Source organism: Neofelis nebulosa, chromosome 7 (genome assembly GCF_028018385.1).
Source record: "Neofelis nebulosa isolate mNeoNeb1 chromosome 7, mNeoNeb1.pri, whole genome shotgun sequence".
NCBI classification, from domain to species: Eukaryota; Metazoa; Chordata; class Mammalia; order Carnivora; family Felidae; genus Neofelis; species Neofelis nebulosa.
The window spans coordinates 1,301,384-1,317,500 of record NC_080788.1 but is presented as its reverse complement, the minus strand read 5'-3'; the positions used below and the strand labels follow the sequence as shown (position 1 = coordinate 1,317,500).

Here is a 16,117-nt window from a genome sequence, read left to right as displayed (position 1 = left end):
ACTCCTTCCTCCACGGGAGGCGACCCCCAGGGACCACATTCTTCCAACCACAGAGCACACGAATCTGAGCAGCAGGAGGGAAAAATGAACGGGAAAACGACCAGGCCCATCATCTGAAATGTGGCCCTGTCACACCAAGCGTGCTAAGTCTCTGCTTCCCTTCCTGGGTTTGCGCAATGGCTGGAAAGCGTCACCCGGGTTATCTCTACAAACCTCCCGCCGCGTAGACACTTCGGATAATTCACAGAAACCGGATTTCTCTGGAGTTACCTGGACAAGAGCATGGGAGACGCCAGTCTGCACCCCCGGAAGTTTTCGGGCTACAACACCCGATCCAGTCCCCGCCACTCCCTCCAGCCTGAGAACCTCCCACTTGTGCTTTCCATGTGTGCGTGGCCCAGCGCTACGTATTGTTCTGGCTTTGGGGGGGGGGGGGGGGTGTCACCGACTTTTCGGAAGAACAGGCAAGAAACAGGTCTATTCTGGAAACTGTATCACATTTACCTCCAAATTAATTACCAGACCCTGGCTGTGTTTTCCCAAGATTTTGGCACGGCTCGTGTCAGGGCAGGCGGATGAGGCCAATTTCACGTCCAACGCACCGATGACGACGGCCCATCGGAATTTGGGGGACATGTAGTTGTATCTGGGGACTCATAGCACATCCAGATGAGCACGTGAACACAGTGTGATACGGGGGTTTGGGAAGACCGTGACCGTGCCAAGCAGGACACTGCCCCATGACCCGGTGACAGGGAGCCAGAGCCCCCGTGATGGAAGGGGGCCTCCCCCCCTTCCCCGCCTTCTGGTGCTTCTGATGGGGGCTCTGTCCCCCCTTCTCCACCTTGGGCTGACACATAACATGCAGCTTGCCAGATCTCACAGCTCAGGGGCCAGTTTCGAGCTTTTGCACACGTGACAAATTCTAAAGCCTCATTTCCTTTGTAGGCACTTTATAGATTTAGTACTAAGGGCATGCTTTCACTGCCGTCCTGGGATCTAAATTCTAGTTTGCCTGGTGGAAAGGAACTGATGTCAGGGGCCTAGGTCACCGTACCAGCTGCGTTACTTTCAAACCCCAAAGGTTTTCTTCCTTTGGAGAAATTTATTCTCGGTAACCTCATCCCCAGAACCCAATTACCCTGAGCCATTTTCAAGCAAACCCGTAACAACCCACGATCATTTCAGAAGGGAAGCGGGGCCCTGTTCCGTACCCTGTGAGGCGGACCGCACAGCAGCACGGGGGGACGGGCGGGAGGAAGAGGGCCCACACGGCTGTGTTGGTCCGGATTATGGTGCCTGTCGTCGGGTACGTGGAGACCCTCTGGAAGTGTCTAGGCCATGATCTCCTCAAAGCCAGACAGCTGTTTCACATGCTCGACCTGCATGGAGTGCCTCCGGAGTACTTTCTTTTGACTCCTCGAGTCAGCTCTCTTCGGTGAGCTGGGAGCCACGGGCAGCATGGATTTTAGGCCGCTGGCAAGTGGAGAAGAAGGTTTGCCGCCGGGCCTGATATCTGGGATGGGTGGGTTCAGATTTACGTTTAAAGGGGGAAGGAAGCCGGGCCTGGTGTGCGAGATGCGGTCCAGCAGCAGAGTCCCAGAACCTCGCCTTTCCAGAAGAGGTGGTGGCCTGGGGCGCGCCGAGCTGGGGGAGGTGCTGGGCGCCACGTCCAGGGACTCGCGGGAGCCGTGGAAGAGAGCCACGTGGGAGCCGTTCAGCCTCTTCCTCTCGAGGGGCCCTTTGCCCGACTCCAGGGAGACGGGATTGAGCTGGTCAGCCCCTGGCTGCAGATCGAAATCGTACGGGTCATTTTCCAGCCGCTTGCGGGACACTGATGGACTGACTCCAGCCTTCTCCTGCTCCACAGGGAGAGTCCCTCTTCTGGCCACACGAGGGTGGGACGCCTGGCCCTTGTCGTAGGCGGCCTTCCAGGATGCGGGTGCCGGCGAGGCTGGGATCTTCAGAATCTGCTCTGTGAATGTGGGGAACAGGGCGGGGTCTTTGCCGTCGATACTGCTGGCTCTGGAGAGCGGCCCCCTTTTGGGGAAGGACACGTCGCTAATGCTCTTGATGACCTCACTGTCTGTGCCCGCGCCGTGGGCGTCATCCTGACGCACGTTAGCAGCCAGCACGGATGGCGCAATCAGGCCCCAGGGTTCGGACTGGAGCCTCTTCAGCTGGGGCAGGCGGGCTCTCTTGAGGTTCCCAACTTTCCTGGTGGGTGACCCAGGCTCGTTGAGAGCCTTGGCGGTGTGGCAACCACTCGGATGCCCCGTTTGGACGCTGAAGAAGTCGTCCTCCCGCTCACTGGGCGGAGCGCCCAGGCCCGGAGCCTTCAGTTCGACGTCCGAGGGAGACGCGCACAGGGGAGGTGACTGTCTGTCTTCCACTTTGGGTGACGGAGGGACGTTAAGGTACTGTTTGGCGGTTTGGGCGCCTGCTGATGATTTATCTGTCGTGATGATAATCACCTCCTTCCCTTTGGCTTTGCAGGCGTCGAGGAGATGTCTCAGGGCGTCTTTGTCATCCGCGTGTATCGCGTAAACCAGAGCCGAAGCCCCCGTGCGGTCCTCGAGGCTGGGGTCCGCGCCGTTCTCCAGGAGCAGGGAGACCACCTCTCCTCCGGCCCTCCTGATGCAGGCGTGGATGAGGGCCGTCTTGCCAGACTTGTCCTGGATATTGGGGTCCGCCCTGTTGTCCAGCAGGTACTTGACCATCTTGGACTTGCTGATGCTCTGCTGGTCCACGTGCTTGGTGATGCAGGCCACCATGAGAGCCGTCTCGCCTTTGTCATTGCTCTCATTGATGTAAGCGCCCCCTTCCAGGAGGAGTCTGGTCAGCCTGAGCCTCCCCAGCCACACAGCCTTTAAGAGTGAGTTTCCGTCGGTTCTCAGTTCAGTGTCCTCCTCCATCGCGCTGGCCTCCGCGCCTCCGAGCCACCGCGGCGACCAGACCTAGCGAGGGAAGAAGAGAGAAGCATGGCGTGCGTTCTGGAGGCACCCGGGTGCTGATGGTGCGGCTGTCACAGGGCTGGATGCAGTCCTGTCCCCGCCTGATCCCAGGTGAGGCCACCTCGGCCGCATCGTCTGGCTCGTCTGCGCCCGTCTCTTCATCTGTGATGTGGTGGGAGGGACGGTGACGGCCACCTGGTGAAGCCACGCTGGGGGTTACGGGAGAGCGGACAGAAAACATCCACACAGGACAGCAGCTGACATAAACCTGGCAAGCGATCACACACGCGGGGGCTGCCCGCCCCACACTCACCTCAAATGCCGCTTAGGAAACTCCGCTCCATGACCACGGGCACCTGCGTCCCACGAGGGAAGGTGTGTGTCCCCCCGGGTCACTGTCGCAGCACCGACATCGGGCAGCGATTCACACCCCATGGGTCACCTCGTAGATAGCGGATGCGCTGTTGTCCCAGGCGGGCATCCCAAAGGCCGGGAGGGAATCCACCAGAAACACGGGTTACTATCGCGATCGGGGAGGAAGCAGAGAGAAAATCATCGCAAAGCAAACTCAACCTCGCGGCAGCCCTGATGTCACAACCCTCCCCTCCTCCCGCTAGTCTTCCAGAATAACGCCAAAGCACGGCCTCCCCGTGGGCAGGTACGAGGCGGAGGGCGGACGGGACCGCTCGTCGCTCGCAGGCGACACAGGGCACAAAGCTCAGGCTGCAGCTTCCTCCGCGGGGGTGAGTCTGCGGCCGCCGAAGCCTTTTCCGCTTTCGTCCTCCCCGCGGCCGCCGCCCGGTTCCCGCAGCCGGAACCTCCAGGCTGGGTGTTGCCGGAGAGCCTTCCCCGAATTCGGACAGGCGGGCCCCTTCCCTGGCCCAGGCGTCTGCCGGCACAGCCCCTCCACGCGGACTCCCGTCCCTCCTGCCGAGGACGGGCCGCGGTTCCCAGGGTTTCTTGTCGCCCGGTGGGCACCACGGCTTCCCGACGCCACTGCCGCGAGCGGCGGCCAGCGGTTCACAACGTCCACCGGCCTGGAAGTCAGAGCCGGGCTTGGCCGAACGTGAGAGAGGGACTCACACCCCTCATAAACGTTTCATACGTTCACAGACACTTGCCGTTTGTTTAGAAAGCCCAAACCGCACTCTCCCGTACACGCACGCGCGTACGCACGCCTCGACGTCGCTCTCTTCCGAAGCCACCACGGCGGACGGTCCAGCTCGTCTCTCTGCCTCCAACAGCCGTGTGTCGGTGTGATCTCGTTGCTGTTGTGGGTGTTCCCGCGAGATCTTCTGCAGCAACGTGACCACCGTGCGGTCGGGAGTCTCTGTCCCCCAGTGCTTCCGTCTTCAGCCTCCTACGGGTCTGTGTGTGTGCGGGTGTGCGCATGCACGTGTGGGGTGTGCGTGCGGGTGTGCACATAAGTGTGAGCATGTACATGTGTGTGTGTGTGTGTGTAGGGCGTGTGCACGTGGTGTGTGTGTGTGCGTGTGCGCACACACGGGCGCTGGCCTTTCCCTTAGGCCCCACCATCCCTGCTCTGCACTGGCGCTGCGCCCACAGGGTCAGGGTGTCGAGGTCTGTGTGCGGCCCTGGATGTTTGCAGCAGGATTTCCGGGCGCTAAATAACGGAGCGGGAACGTGCAGTGAGGGTGCGAGGTCTCCGCTCAGCGAGGGCCCTTCGTGTGCTGGCGCATCGCCCCCAGGGCCACCAAGACTCCTGCACACACCATCCGTCCGTCTGTCCACCCAGGGCTCCCACACCTGCACGCACCGTCTGTCCATCTGTCCACCCAGGGCTCCCGTGCCCACGTACCGTCTGTCAGTCTGTCCACCCAGGGCTCCCGCGCCCACACAGTCTGTCCATCTGTCCACCCAGGGCTTCCCTGCTCCCCGCACACGCCGTCCATCTGTTCGTCCACCCAGAGCTGTGCGCCCCACACGCACTGTCCGTCTGACTCTCAGACGCCCCGCTCGCTGTCCCCCTGAGCCGCTTTCTAACTGTGAGGTCTAACAGAGACCCCGCTCTGTTTAATTATTCACCACCCTGCAAACCTGGGCTCAAATGCTCCTTCCTTTCTAATCAAGAGAAAAACTACTCAAGGTGGAAGAGAGCCGAGTAGAGTTACAACCGGCTCAGCTCCAGGCTGTATGAACACCTCCCACAGATCACGTTCTTCCCCAGCCACGAATGGCCAGTAAGCACACAAACAGGTGTTCGGCTTCGTGGGTAGTCAAACGAAACCAAATCAAAGCCCAGTGAGATACCAGGAGGCACTGTGTCCAAATTAGCATGGCTAAAATTAGCCAGCCTGGCAATGCCCGGGGAGGGACAGGAAGCAACGGGACCCAGTGGGTGGGAGGACGAGACCAGCGCTCCAGTGGGTAATTCCGCACCTGGGTTCTGTCTGTGGGAGCCCGGAAAACACGGCCACAAAGTCCTGCCGTCCTAGCGTGCACACCGCGCGCCAGGGGCCAGTGCCCGCCCCCGCCCATCAAGAGGAGGGGTCGGCGTGTGACCCACAAGATGCAGCAGGAGTGACTGTGACTTTCGAGGCAGGGCCTCCGTGGGCCTCCCAGCTTCCAGTTTGCTCTCCTGGAGCCCCGCTGCCTCATAAAGACACATGGGCTGTCCTGCCGGGGAGGACACAGGGAGCCCCAGCTGACCACGACCATGCGGGCGAGGCCACCCCGGACCCCTGGTAGTTACAAGTGCAGGCAGGACCCCGGGGGGGGCAGCAGACGTGCCCAGAGCCTGGTCCAAACTGCAGAAACACGCACAAACAAGTGGTTCTGGTTCTAAGCCACTCGTTTGGGGAAGGTTCGTTCATATCAATAATTACCAATAAATCTGTGCAGCGAAGCAGGTACAAAAGCGTTCCGACAGCACTATTCACAGAAAGCAAAAGCGAGACATCCTGCGATGAAAATAAAGAAATTGTGCCGTATTCATACACTGGGATGCTATACAACACTAGGTACTCTTCTCACAGACTCACACTCACAGACCCCCCCCCCCACATAGACATACACACACTCACACACACACACACACGGTTGATAACTGCATCTCCTGGATTCCTTGATACTTCGCCACCTTCTGTGCTGAGCCCTGGTGTGTTAATCTCCTGGGCCAGCCCCCTCCCAGAGCCTGGCCCCACCCCCCGAGCCCCCGGGGCAGGAACACTGTCTTCTCTCCCTCTCGCTTCGGGGTAGTTGGAAGGAGGATGAGGAAGAGAAAAGGGGAAGGTCATGTGGGTGGACAATCGGGTCCTCTCTCCGTGTCGCGTGGGGGGCCGGCCACGTCCCTCAAGGTCGGGGGTGGGGAGGGAGGGGACAGCACGGGACATCTAGCTGGTGCCTGTCTCCCTTCGTTTGCGTCAGGGGCCACCTCCTGCCCGGAGCTCGGCCTCGTCCCTAACCCCCGCTGCTGAGGAGAGGACAGGGTGGAGCCCAGGCATCCTGGTTGCTCCCAGCCCATCTACAGGAATGACCTTCTCTGTGCGCAGGGAGCTGCTCCTCGTATAGCCTCCGGCCAGCTTTCACCGTGGCCTCCCAACGGAAGTTCCTTATGTGACACACACGCCAGGAAACAAACACTTGTGTGAGGACAGGACCAGACCCTTCGCTTTCCTGCCGCCCGCCACGTGCCGCCTGGCGAGGCCTCCAGACCCACTCTCTGCCCGCCCGGGGCCCACTCCCCGCCTCAGGGCTTCGGCCACCGCCTCGCCTCCTGGCCCCGGTGGCCTCCTCTAGGCGTGCCCCCTCCCCACTGCGTCAGGCCTGGGGGCCCAGGCCCACACCCGCGCTCAGCTGACCGGGGACTCGGTCTCCCCGGAGGCCTCCAGGTGGCGAAGCCACGCAGCACAGAAGCGTGGGCGCGTTCACCCTCTCCAGAGCGTATGTGGACAGAGAGCGCGTGGCGGCGGGAGGTAGGTACCAGGCAAACTCTTTTCCTTGTCTTCCGCCAGAGCCTGCTCTTGGTGGGTTCCAGGCTGCGGATGGGATGCAGTAGATTATGCGCTCCCACAACCCAGCAAGCCGCGCTCGCTGGCAGGCCGTGGCTGGCTCAGTGCCGTGCCCCTCGTGTTTGCTCCGCTTGTCATTCCCTCACTCCTCCCCCCGCCCCCCGGGTTTCCTAACCCCATAAAGCGTTGATGAACTAGCTCATGTCTGCTTATGACATGTGCACTAATTTCTATTATAACAGAGTAAGCCTTGACTGACACGCTGGGATTACCTGCCCACCCATCCATCCATCCACTCATTCATTCGCCACCATATAAATGTTGAGGGTCAATACACGTGCAAGGCATTAAGGACAAAAAAGCGTGTAGAATTCAGGCTTAGAAGGTCCGGCGGGAGGCCAGAGGTCACCTGGGAGCCCCTGAGAGATGAGGAGGGTCAGAAGCGGCAGTGCGAGGACACTAAGGAAGCATGAAGCCAGAGATGTATTCAATAGTGACCGATCGGATGAGGGCATCAGCCAAGAGCTACGTCACTTGCATTTGGGCATTTACCTCCTGCTGTGTGTGCATCACAGACAAACGTCGGGAACACCTAATGCACGAAAGACCACGTGCCTTTCAGGGCTTCCCAGCCTGTCGGAGAGAAGGAAGCAATTCTGACCCAAAGGGGCTGACATGTGCCCAGAATTTTGAAACCCCGCGCACTTTGACTGCCCTGGGCACCATGTTTTAAAATTAGCAGCCCCCAAGTGGGTGTTTTTCTTCCCTGTGTTTCAGAAGAAGAGTTAACGGAGAAATGAGCAGAATGTGCCTGGTTCCTCTCCTCTTGTCCCCCACCCAGCCCGCCCCTTCTCCCGGTCACTCCTCACGGCTGTTTTCTGTCTCAACCCCACATCATGGGGCGGGCACGCCTTCCAAAGGCACAGGGACTGGAAGAGCCACACCGAAGACTAAAATATCACCAACGCCAGAAAAAAATAAAACGATGCTGTCTCTGATGGAAGGGGCGGGTGGGTGGAAGTGATTACCATGTTCGTCCAGAAGCCCTGGGGCTATTTTACCGTCCACAGAATTATGAAAGTCTAAGATTTCCGAGGCTGCGAGGGGCCGTGTTGTCCAGTCATTCCCAGTTTAGAAATGGGGAATTTCAGGACAGATGGAGTCCTTTATCTTGCTGAACCCAAGCTCTCTGACTCCCGTGCTGCCCCACATCTTTTGCCTGAGCAGTGTAGACCAAGGCTGCCCAGTAATGGGCCAGGGGCCAAGTGCAGCCCACAGGGGCAGGTACGTCTGGCTTGACCGGCATAGTGTTTTAGTTTTGTTTCAGTTTGAATATTTTAAAATGGATCATTCATTGTTCAGTTTGGCAAAGGCCCTGCCACTCTCTGTAGTCTTACAACTGACCCAATTCATACATTCAGGCTACTTTCCTGGTCTTTGTAGGTATGTGGGTCTATGACACTGGGTGTAAAAGTAAAATGCTTGTGACACAAGTCATGATGCCGTGTCTGTGTTGTCCCCATCACCTCCTAGCTTCTTACCTCTACAGGTTTGTTAGGACTCTCTGTTGAGCTACCAGATGGAGAAGCCCTTTGTGTAAGCTTTAAAGCAGGGTGTGCTTCTGCAAGCCATTATAAAAAGGTAACTAATGGGGCGGCCGGAGGGGGGTGGTGCTCAGTGGCTTCAGCGTCCGACTTCGGCTCAGGTCACGATCTCACGGTTCGTGGGTTCGAGCCCCGCGTCGGGCTCTGTGCTGACAGCTCGGAGCCTGGAGCCTGCTTCGGATTCTGTCTCCCTCTCTGCCCCTTCTCCACTGGTGCTCTCTCTCTCTCTCTCTCTCTCAAAAATAAATAAATGTTGAAAAAAATTTTTAAGTTCATATCTAAAAAAAAAAGACTCACAATTATTTCAGTGCAGATAAACTACCATGTTTTTGTCTCCTCCTCCTCGAGTCACCTTGGTATCGGATTTCCAGCTAACCTTGCCGTGTTTGGCACCGTGGTAAATCGGAGGATTGAGGCACTGCGTTTGGTTCCGAGTCTACCTGTATTTGACCCCCATGGGAAAGGGAGGCAAAAGAGGAGGGTCCACCGGCACCTGCAAACGTCTGCAGAGCACCTCCTGTTCCCAAGGAAAGAACTGGGGACACACACGACCGTACTTAGAGGCCCAGGGTTTCTAGGACTTTATAATATTCATGCTTTGTGTTCATCTTGTTTCTGGCTGTGGCCTTAATCTTGTTTCTCCCCTACTTTCTCAATGTGTGTTTGTTTGTTTGTTTGCTTGTTTTTCCAGTTGAAGGATGTGCTCGATTCACTGCAGTTTCAGTGAGATCAGCATCCCGCTGTGACCACGTTTGCACACGTAAGTTTGCACACAATTATATCCTAATGAATCTCAGCTACTTCTGATATGTGTCCACCTGACCTCTTGTGTATCTTTTTAAACATCACTTGAAATTCTTTGTGGAACAAAATAAAAGATAATGGTTGAACATGTTTTCGGTTGATCACCTGGCTCCAGCTGGCACGAACAGCGTTTCTCTAGGTGCACTTCAGGTCCACAATTGCCCCATAATCCAAGCTTCTGAGGGTGCACAGTCATGGTGGGGCTATGGCAGAGAAGCAGGCCACCCGGGTTCTAAGCTCAGCCCTGCTACAAGGTGGCTGTGAAATTAATTGCTAGCCAGCAGCATTTTGCCCAATGCACAGAACTCTGTCTCTGCCTTCCAAGATTGTTATAAGGGTCAAATATAGGCAATAGGTAAACACTCTTCAAAGTCCTATAGATATTTAAAGGATTATCATGTTGCATTAAACCCGTCCAGGATCCTACCTCTGAGCCCTGATCTGGGGTACCCAACCCGCACCCCAGGGCCTCTGCCATTCATCACCCAACCTCTCCCTCTTCTAACCACCTGCTCCCCATTTCTGTCCTCTGCCTCCCAACCGCGATGGGCCATTTGCTGAGTTTTCCCACATACAGATCTCTTTGACCACCCTCCCCCACACGTTTGCAAGGGAAGCCTTATGATCCTAACCTTACAGATACAGAGCCTGCCGCGCAGACAGGTTGTGCGATCTTGCCCAACCGCGTATGTTTGTAAGCTGTAGCTTGGATTCGAACTCTTAGTTCCTCTGAACCCAAGTTAGGCGCTTTCGCGGAGGACATTCTGCCGGCTCAGGCACACCTCCCCACTACCGCCACCTGGCGTGCGGTTTACAGGTGCAGCCACACCACCAAGTGGTCGTATAGACTCGGACTAGACTTGGCCTCCTCTGCTCCCATTTTCTGAGCCGCAGCACACGGATAATGGCACACAAGCTCGCGGCGCGCGTAACAACCGCGGAACGCAGGTGGGGCGCTTAGCACAGGGCCTTGGCACAGGTGAGCGCTCCATAATGTTAGATCTTGAAGGAGTTTGGGTGCGCCTTTCAAAATCCAGGAGGCCACCGCGCTCGGCCGTAGCATTCGCGGCAGCTTGGGGATATTTTATACCCCGCCTCTTCCTTCTGCAGTCACGGGAAGCAGTTAGAGGCGAATCCGACGCAGAGCTCCGCGTTACCGTTTCCCCCCCCCCGCCCCGCCAAGGGTGGGGGCGGCGGCCCGGGCTCTGCGCGCTGCCCGGCGCTGTCCGAGGTGCTGGACGCCGGCGGGGCGCGCTCCACGCCGCCCGCTCTGTGCGCAGCTTCCAGAAGGCCCTGCGCGGTAAGTGCGTCTCCATCCCTGCTCTGAAATGCTCACCTTCAAACTCTTTACAATTTCTGGAGCATTCTCGGGATCACAACCTCTCACCACCCTGTCGATCCTCAGAGGTTTCTGCAAACATGTAAGCTTTGCTCCCCCTTCAGTGTCTGCAGAGATCCAGACGCCTATCACCCGGCCCCGCTCCGCAACCATCTCCTACAAAAATCCAGGCCCCTGCGCACCTCACCCCCACGCGTCAGTGCAAAAATGAAAAATGTAAACCCGTGTTCCACACCCTTCTCCCACAGTTTCCTGTGATAAAACCAGACTTCCCCCCTCCAGCCTCCCACTCCTGCCTGCGGCTCAACAGCGCGGGCTGACTTTTGGGGAGCGCAAGATCCCTCTCACACAGTGAGCCACCGGAGACCCCTGCGGGTGCGCTTACCTGCTGGGGGTGCTCACCAAACGAGGCCACCTGAGTGCAGGCCACCGGTAGTGTCATTGCTCCAGAAGCAAAGTCAGGGGCCCTCGGCTTGGCTTCGGGCCGCTTACCGAAGGGCGCTGCCAGGCTGACCCGCGCGGGCGCTGGGTTCACGCCGGGCCTCGCGGGTCTTGTAGAATGACTTGCCCGGAACTTCAAGGCTCGTCAGTAATGCCTCTGCGTCACCCCTCGCTTCTCCCAGTTCAAGCGAGAACACGGCAGTTTCTTTAAAGAGAAAGAGGGAGGCGTGGAAGACGACGGTCTCGCCCAGCTCTGGCTTGCAGGTCTCCTGCGCAGCCCGGCCCTGCGCGCCGTCCCGGGGCCCCCGGCTGGCTGGCGAGCGCTGCCGCCCGCCCGCGCCCCGAGCGCGGCCGTGTGGGCGTGTGCGCCGGGGAGGAGCGAGCACCGCGGGGGCGGCGGGGGCGGGCAGAGGCGCCCGCCGCCCCGCCCGCACCCCGACCGCGGCGGCCAGGCGCGCCTGACCGCTCCGCCCCAGCCGGGTGGGGGCCCCCGGGCGTGGGCGCGGCGACCCCGGGGCCGGTAGAGGGGCGCGCGCGCCGCAAGCCTGACGCCGCACGTGCCGGACCCCGGGAGGGATCCTCTGCTGTCCACGCTGTTCCGCCTTCCTCGGGCTTCCTTCGTCAAACGCCCTGGGATCCAGGACTTCCGCCCACAGCGTGGGCGGGAGAAGAAGGGAAGAGGGGGGCTGTGGCGGTAAGACTCAGGGGAGGGGGGGGTGGGCTCGAGGATCTGTTTCCATCCCAGCCCCGCCCTTCAGCGCACCTGCTCCAGGTGCCCAGGACTCAAAGCACGTGGCATCGTATCTGCAAGGTGAGCGCGCCCGCGCCCGGGCTTCGCGGAGGCCTGCCCCCCATGTCTAGGTGAAAACAAGCACGCGTGGGGTGAGTGTTTCCTACAGGAAAGGCCCTCCTCCTCCTTGGGTCAATCGTAGTCATTTACATTTTCCTACAAAATTGCCCACCTCGTTCACAACGGCGGACTCTCACAGCTACACCTGTCACCACCTTGTAATTTTTCATCTCTTCCAAACGTGTCCTTACACCCCCTTTCCATTCCGACATGGTTGCCTTTCCCCCTAGTAGTTTTGGTGTTTGCTTTGTTGTGGTTGAATTACGGGATCTGCCTAAGTTCCATTCTGCGGCCCGTTAAAGGACCGATAAACTCAGAAAGCATTTTTCCTCCTACTCCTTGCAGGAAACAATGAACGACTGTTCAACTGAAGGAAACAATGCGTGCTTTTGGATACATGCATGCGAATACACCCGTGAAGTTCATGACCTATTACTACCCTCTACACCTGTACTTTGTACCGCAAGGCAGGACGGGATTGGTGAAGCTGAGCCAACTCCGGAGTCAGACTGCATGGACTGAAATCCCAACCCAACCACTTGCCAGCCGTGGATCTCTGGTGAGTCACTAACCGGTCTGTACCTCAGTTTCCACCTGCATAAAACTGAATTAATAATAGCATCTACTGTAGATGGAAGCCGCGTTTATGGCAAGCATGGCAGCACCTACCAAGTGGCCGAATCACTGTGCTGCACCCGAAACTAATACAACATTTAACATGTGTCAACTGTACTCGACCAGAAAAAGGAAAAAAAGGAAAGAAAGGGTCTGCTTCATCAGGCCAGGGAGGAGGGGCAGCTAACACACGTAGAATGTCCTGTGCTCTGCCTGGTAGACAGTCGGCGCTCTCTAGGTCTTAGCTGTGTTTGTCTACCTGATCCAGTAATATTCAAAGTAAACTGCTAGAAAGACTTTCGGGGTGTTTGAATTCACTTATTATTCAAGAAAAACGTATCGAGTTTGGGCCGTGTGACCAAATCTGCATTTTATTTTATTTTTTATTTTTATTATTTCACTATTTTACTTTATTTTATTATTTTTTATTTTATTTCATTTTATTTTATTTTTTATTTTATTTCATTTTATTGTTATTTTTTTAATTTTATTTCATTTTATTTTATTTTATTTTTGGTACATGCTGGAGACTGAGCTGTGAACAAGAAAAACAAGTTCTCTGCCTTCGTGGAGGGCCCTTCTAAAAATCTGGATTTGTCGGCATGTCTCTGGGCGTGTGTGTGTGTGTGTGTGTGTGTGTGTGTGTGTGTGTGAGAATCAGTGGTCTGCTGTTCCATGACCCCCGTTCACACAAAAGGACCCGAGGCAAACGTTTTGCATGCTCTTCCAAATCCGCCTTCTGGTGGAGCCTCCGCCCCTTTGCCAGAGATGCACCCTACGTGCTAGACCCACTTGATTAACAACAACAACAACAATTTTCAAAAAATAAGCCTTACTAGTAGTAGCAGAAAAGAATCCCCACTGTAGGCAATGCCTCCTAGCCTGAGACCTCCAGGAACACACTTGCAGGTGTATAACTGGACGGGACGCATTGGGCATCTTAGCAAGAAGGTGCTAGAACGTGCTGCAGAATTAGGGCTTTGGTTGGGAGGCTTAGGGGAGGGTTTGCTCCACTCTTAACAGAGGAGAATCACGTCAGACAGTATTCTGACGCCACAAAGAACATTAGAAAGTGATCCTTGGTGCCATGCTTCCCACGCACTGTTTTTGTTTTTCTGTTTGTTTTTAGAGATAATTGACATATAACGTATTAGTTTCAGATGCACAACGTCATGATTCAGTATTTGTATGTACATCTTGCAAAATGATCACCACGGTAATCTGATTAACGTCCATCACGTTACATAGTTACAATTTTTTTCTGGTGATGAAAACGTCTAAGATCTACTCTCTTAGCAACTTGCAAATATATGGGGGTGCCTGGGTGGCTCAGTTGGTTGAGCGTCTGACTTTGGCTCAGGTCACGATCTCATGGTCCAGGAGTTCAAGCCCCACACCGGGCTCACTGCTGTCAGCCTGTCATCAAAGAGCCCACTAAAGACCCTCTGTCACCCCCTCTCTTCCCCTCCTCTGCTTGCGCTCCCTCAAAAATAGACATTAAAAAAATAGCTTCAAGTAATAATATAGGACCTATTACTAACCATAGTCCCCATGCGATACATCACATCCCCATGACTTATTTTGTAGCTGGGAGTTTGTACTTTTTAGCCTTCTCCCGTTTTGCTCCCCACCCCATCCTGTGTCTGGTAATCACCAGCGTCTTCTCTGTGTCCATGAGTATACACTCCGTTCCAAGCCAGGGCAGGGACAGTGTTTATTTCCCAGCCTGAACGGGTTCCCTGCACAGAGTACACTTTTGGTCAGTCATTGTCCGTAGGGAAGACAGACTCAGAGGTCAATACTGAGCTGCTTGGCTGGAGCTGTAAGCAAGGAGCCTTAAGTCCTCTGGTTCATTGTCTGTACACAGATTTGGAGGCTATGTTCTAGAGCCATGAGGCGTTTTCCCAAGATCACACAGCAAATCAATTCTAGGTCTACTAGGTCTCTTGAGGTCAGTGTCGTGGGATTGGATGTGTTCCAGGCTATTACACATTTTTAAATAACTTTTACTAGATTGTTATTGTAAGTGTGTTATCGGTATTGCCTAGAAAATACAGATAAGATATGGACATGTTCTTCCAGTCCTTTTAGCCCACCTTTAATGTTAAAAAAAAAAGTTTCTTTCAAATGCGTTTATTGCACATGTAAATCGGATATGCTTTTTGCAGCAAGTATCAGAACGCCCGTCTCAAACAAAGAGGGACTGATCTTCTTACACAACAGCATGTCTGAAGGTGGGCCACTGCTGATGATGGTTCAGAGGTTCAAAACTCCCAGGGCCAGCAGTTGATGCCTGTGGAATCCCCCTGGAGTTTTCCAGAAGGCTGCCGTCAGCTCAAGCCATAACATCCACATCCCAGACAGACCACTGGGAAGGAGTGGAGGCAATCACATCTCTCCTCTTATCCGAAGGGCAAGCCTTTCCCAGAAGTACATCGCACAGCCAGGTTCTCCTTGAATCTGTTAGGAATGGGACATATCTGAGGACGCTGGGAAAACGGGAAGCCAGATTGCAATGATTGGCTTAGATCAAGAGATGCTTCCTTTCCTTGGTCTGGTCTAATGCCAGATCGGAAATGAATAATACGACTGTCACAGTGCTTGTTATTAAACACTCGGGAGGTGCCGATGAGCAAGAAAAAGAGGCTGATATAATATTTATAATACACAAGTGTAATTTATAAAACTAGAATTAAACAACAGAGTACGCTGTGTTAGTCTCGTTTCCTTAAAAATCAGCTACGAAGCCATCCATCTAGAGGTCTGTTCCTCTGTGACTTATTTCCACACGACTGCGAGTTCTTCTACTGCCTTGTCAGTGGCTGCGTGAGACATGAGTGTGCGCGTGAACCGCAATACCTTTAACCAATTCTGTTTCAGATGTGACGCTCTCCCGTGGCTTCTCTCTGTCGTAAACACACTCCGGTGAAGGCCCTTTCGTCAGTCTTTTTCAAATTTCAGAATTATTTCCTAAGAGCAAAATACTTGAGGTTCCCGAGGGAAAGGTATGCAAAACTTTACCATTTGCATACAGAGTGCAAAGGGCTGCTCTGTGAAGGCCGTACCACTTTTCATTACCCCTTGCTCAGGGCTAAGTGCATCCTCCACCTTATGAGATCTCATTGTTGAAGAAACTTGCTAACGTGATAATTAAAAATGTATTAGGTCATTGTTCTCATTTGTATTTCTTTTACTACTAGTCATGGCTGAATTTTAAAGAAGTGTTTATTGCCTATTTTTCTGTCAATTGCTCATTTATACCTTCTAAATTTTCTCTTGGTGTGCTGGTGATTCACAGTTGATTACAAAATGGACATAAAGTAAATAAAATTGTTCATAATTTCCTTATCCAGAAATGAGCACTATTATTCGCCAGTTATTCATGGGAGTTCATAATGGGTTTTATATGCCTCTCCCTCTCCCTCTTTTCCTGTCTCTCTCTCTGTCTCTGTCTCTGTCTGCCTGTCTCTGTCTCTGTGTCTCTCTTTGTCTGTCTTTGTCTCCTTGCCTCTCTCTCTGTCTCTCTCTTTCATGTCTCT

The 16,117-nt window shown here is 55.0% G+C and overlaps 1 protein-coding gene and 1 long non-coding RNA gene across 5 annotated transcripts; one reads left to right on the top strand and one right to left on the bottom strand.

Moving 5' to 3' along the window:
- Positions 1-478: 478 nt before the first annotated feature.
- On the bottom strand, positions 479-11,696 carry ANKRD34C (ankyrin repeat domain 34C). Of its 4 annotated transcripts, none has more exons than XM_058736326.1 (3): positions 10,670-11,696; positions 3,268-3,474; positions 479-2,957 (listed from the first exon to the last, which is right to left on the bottom strand). In XM_058736326.1, the coding sequence occupies exon 3, from the start codon at positions 2,913-2,915 to the stop codon at positions 1,335-1,337; it is 1,581 nt and encodes a 526-aa protein (XP_058592309.1). In that variant the 5' UTR covers positions 2,916-2,957; positions 3,268-3,474; positions 10,670-11,696; the 3' UTR covers positions 479-1,334. The 4 variants fall into 4 exon arrangements, with proteins under 4 accessions (XP_058592309.1, XP_058592308.1, XP_058592310.1 ...); XM_058736325.1 differs by having other exon boundaries at positions 11,058-11,696; XM_058736327.1 differs by lacking the exon at positions 10,670-11,696 and adding an exon at positions 4,131-4,240.
- Positions 10,502-15,747, top strand: LOC131515899 (uncharacterized). The gene is made up of 4 exons (XR_009263734.1): positions 10,502-10,633; positions 11,859-11,995; positions 12,309-12,522; positions 15,459-15,747. It is a non-coding gene; the product is annotated as an uncharacterized LOC131515899 (long non-coding RNA).
- The last annotated feature ends 370 nt before the right edge of the window (positions 15,748-16,117 follow it).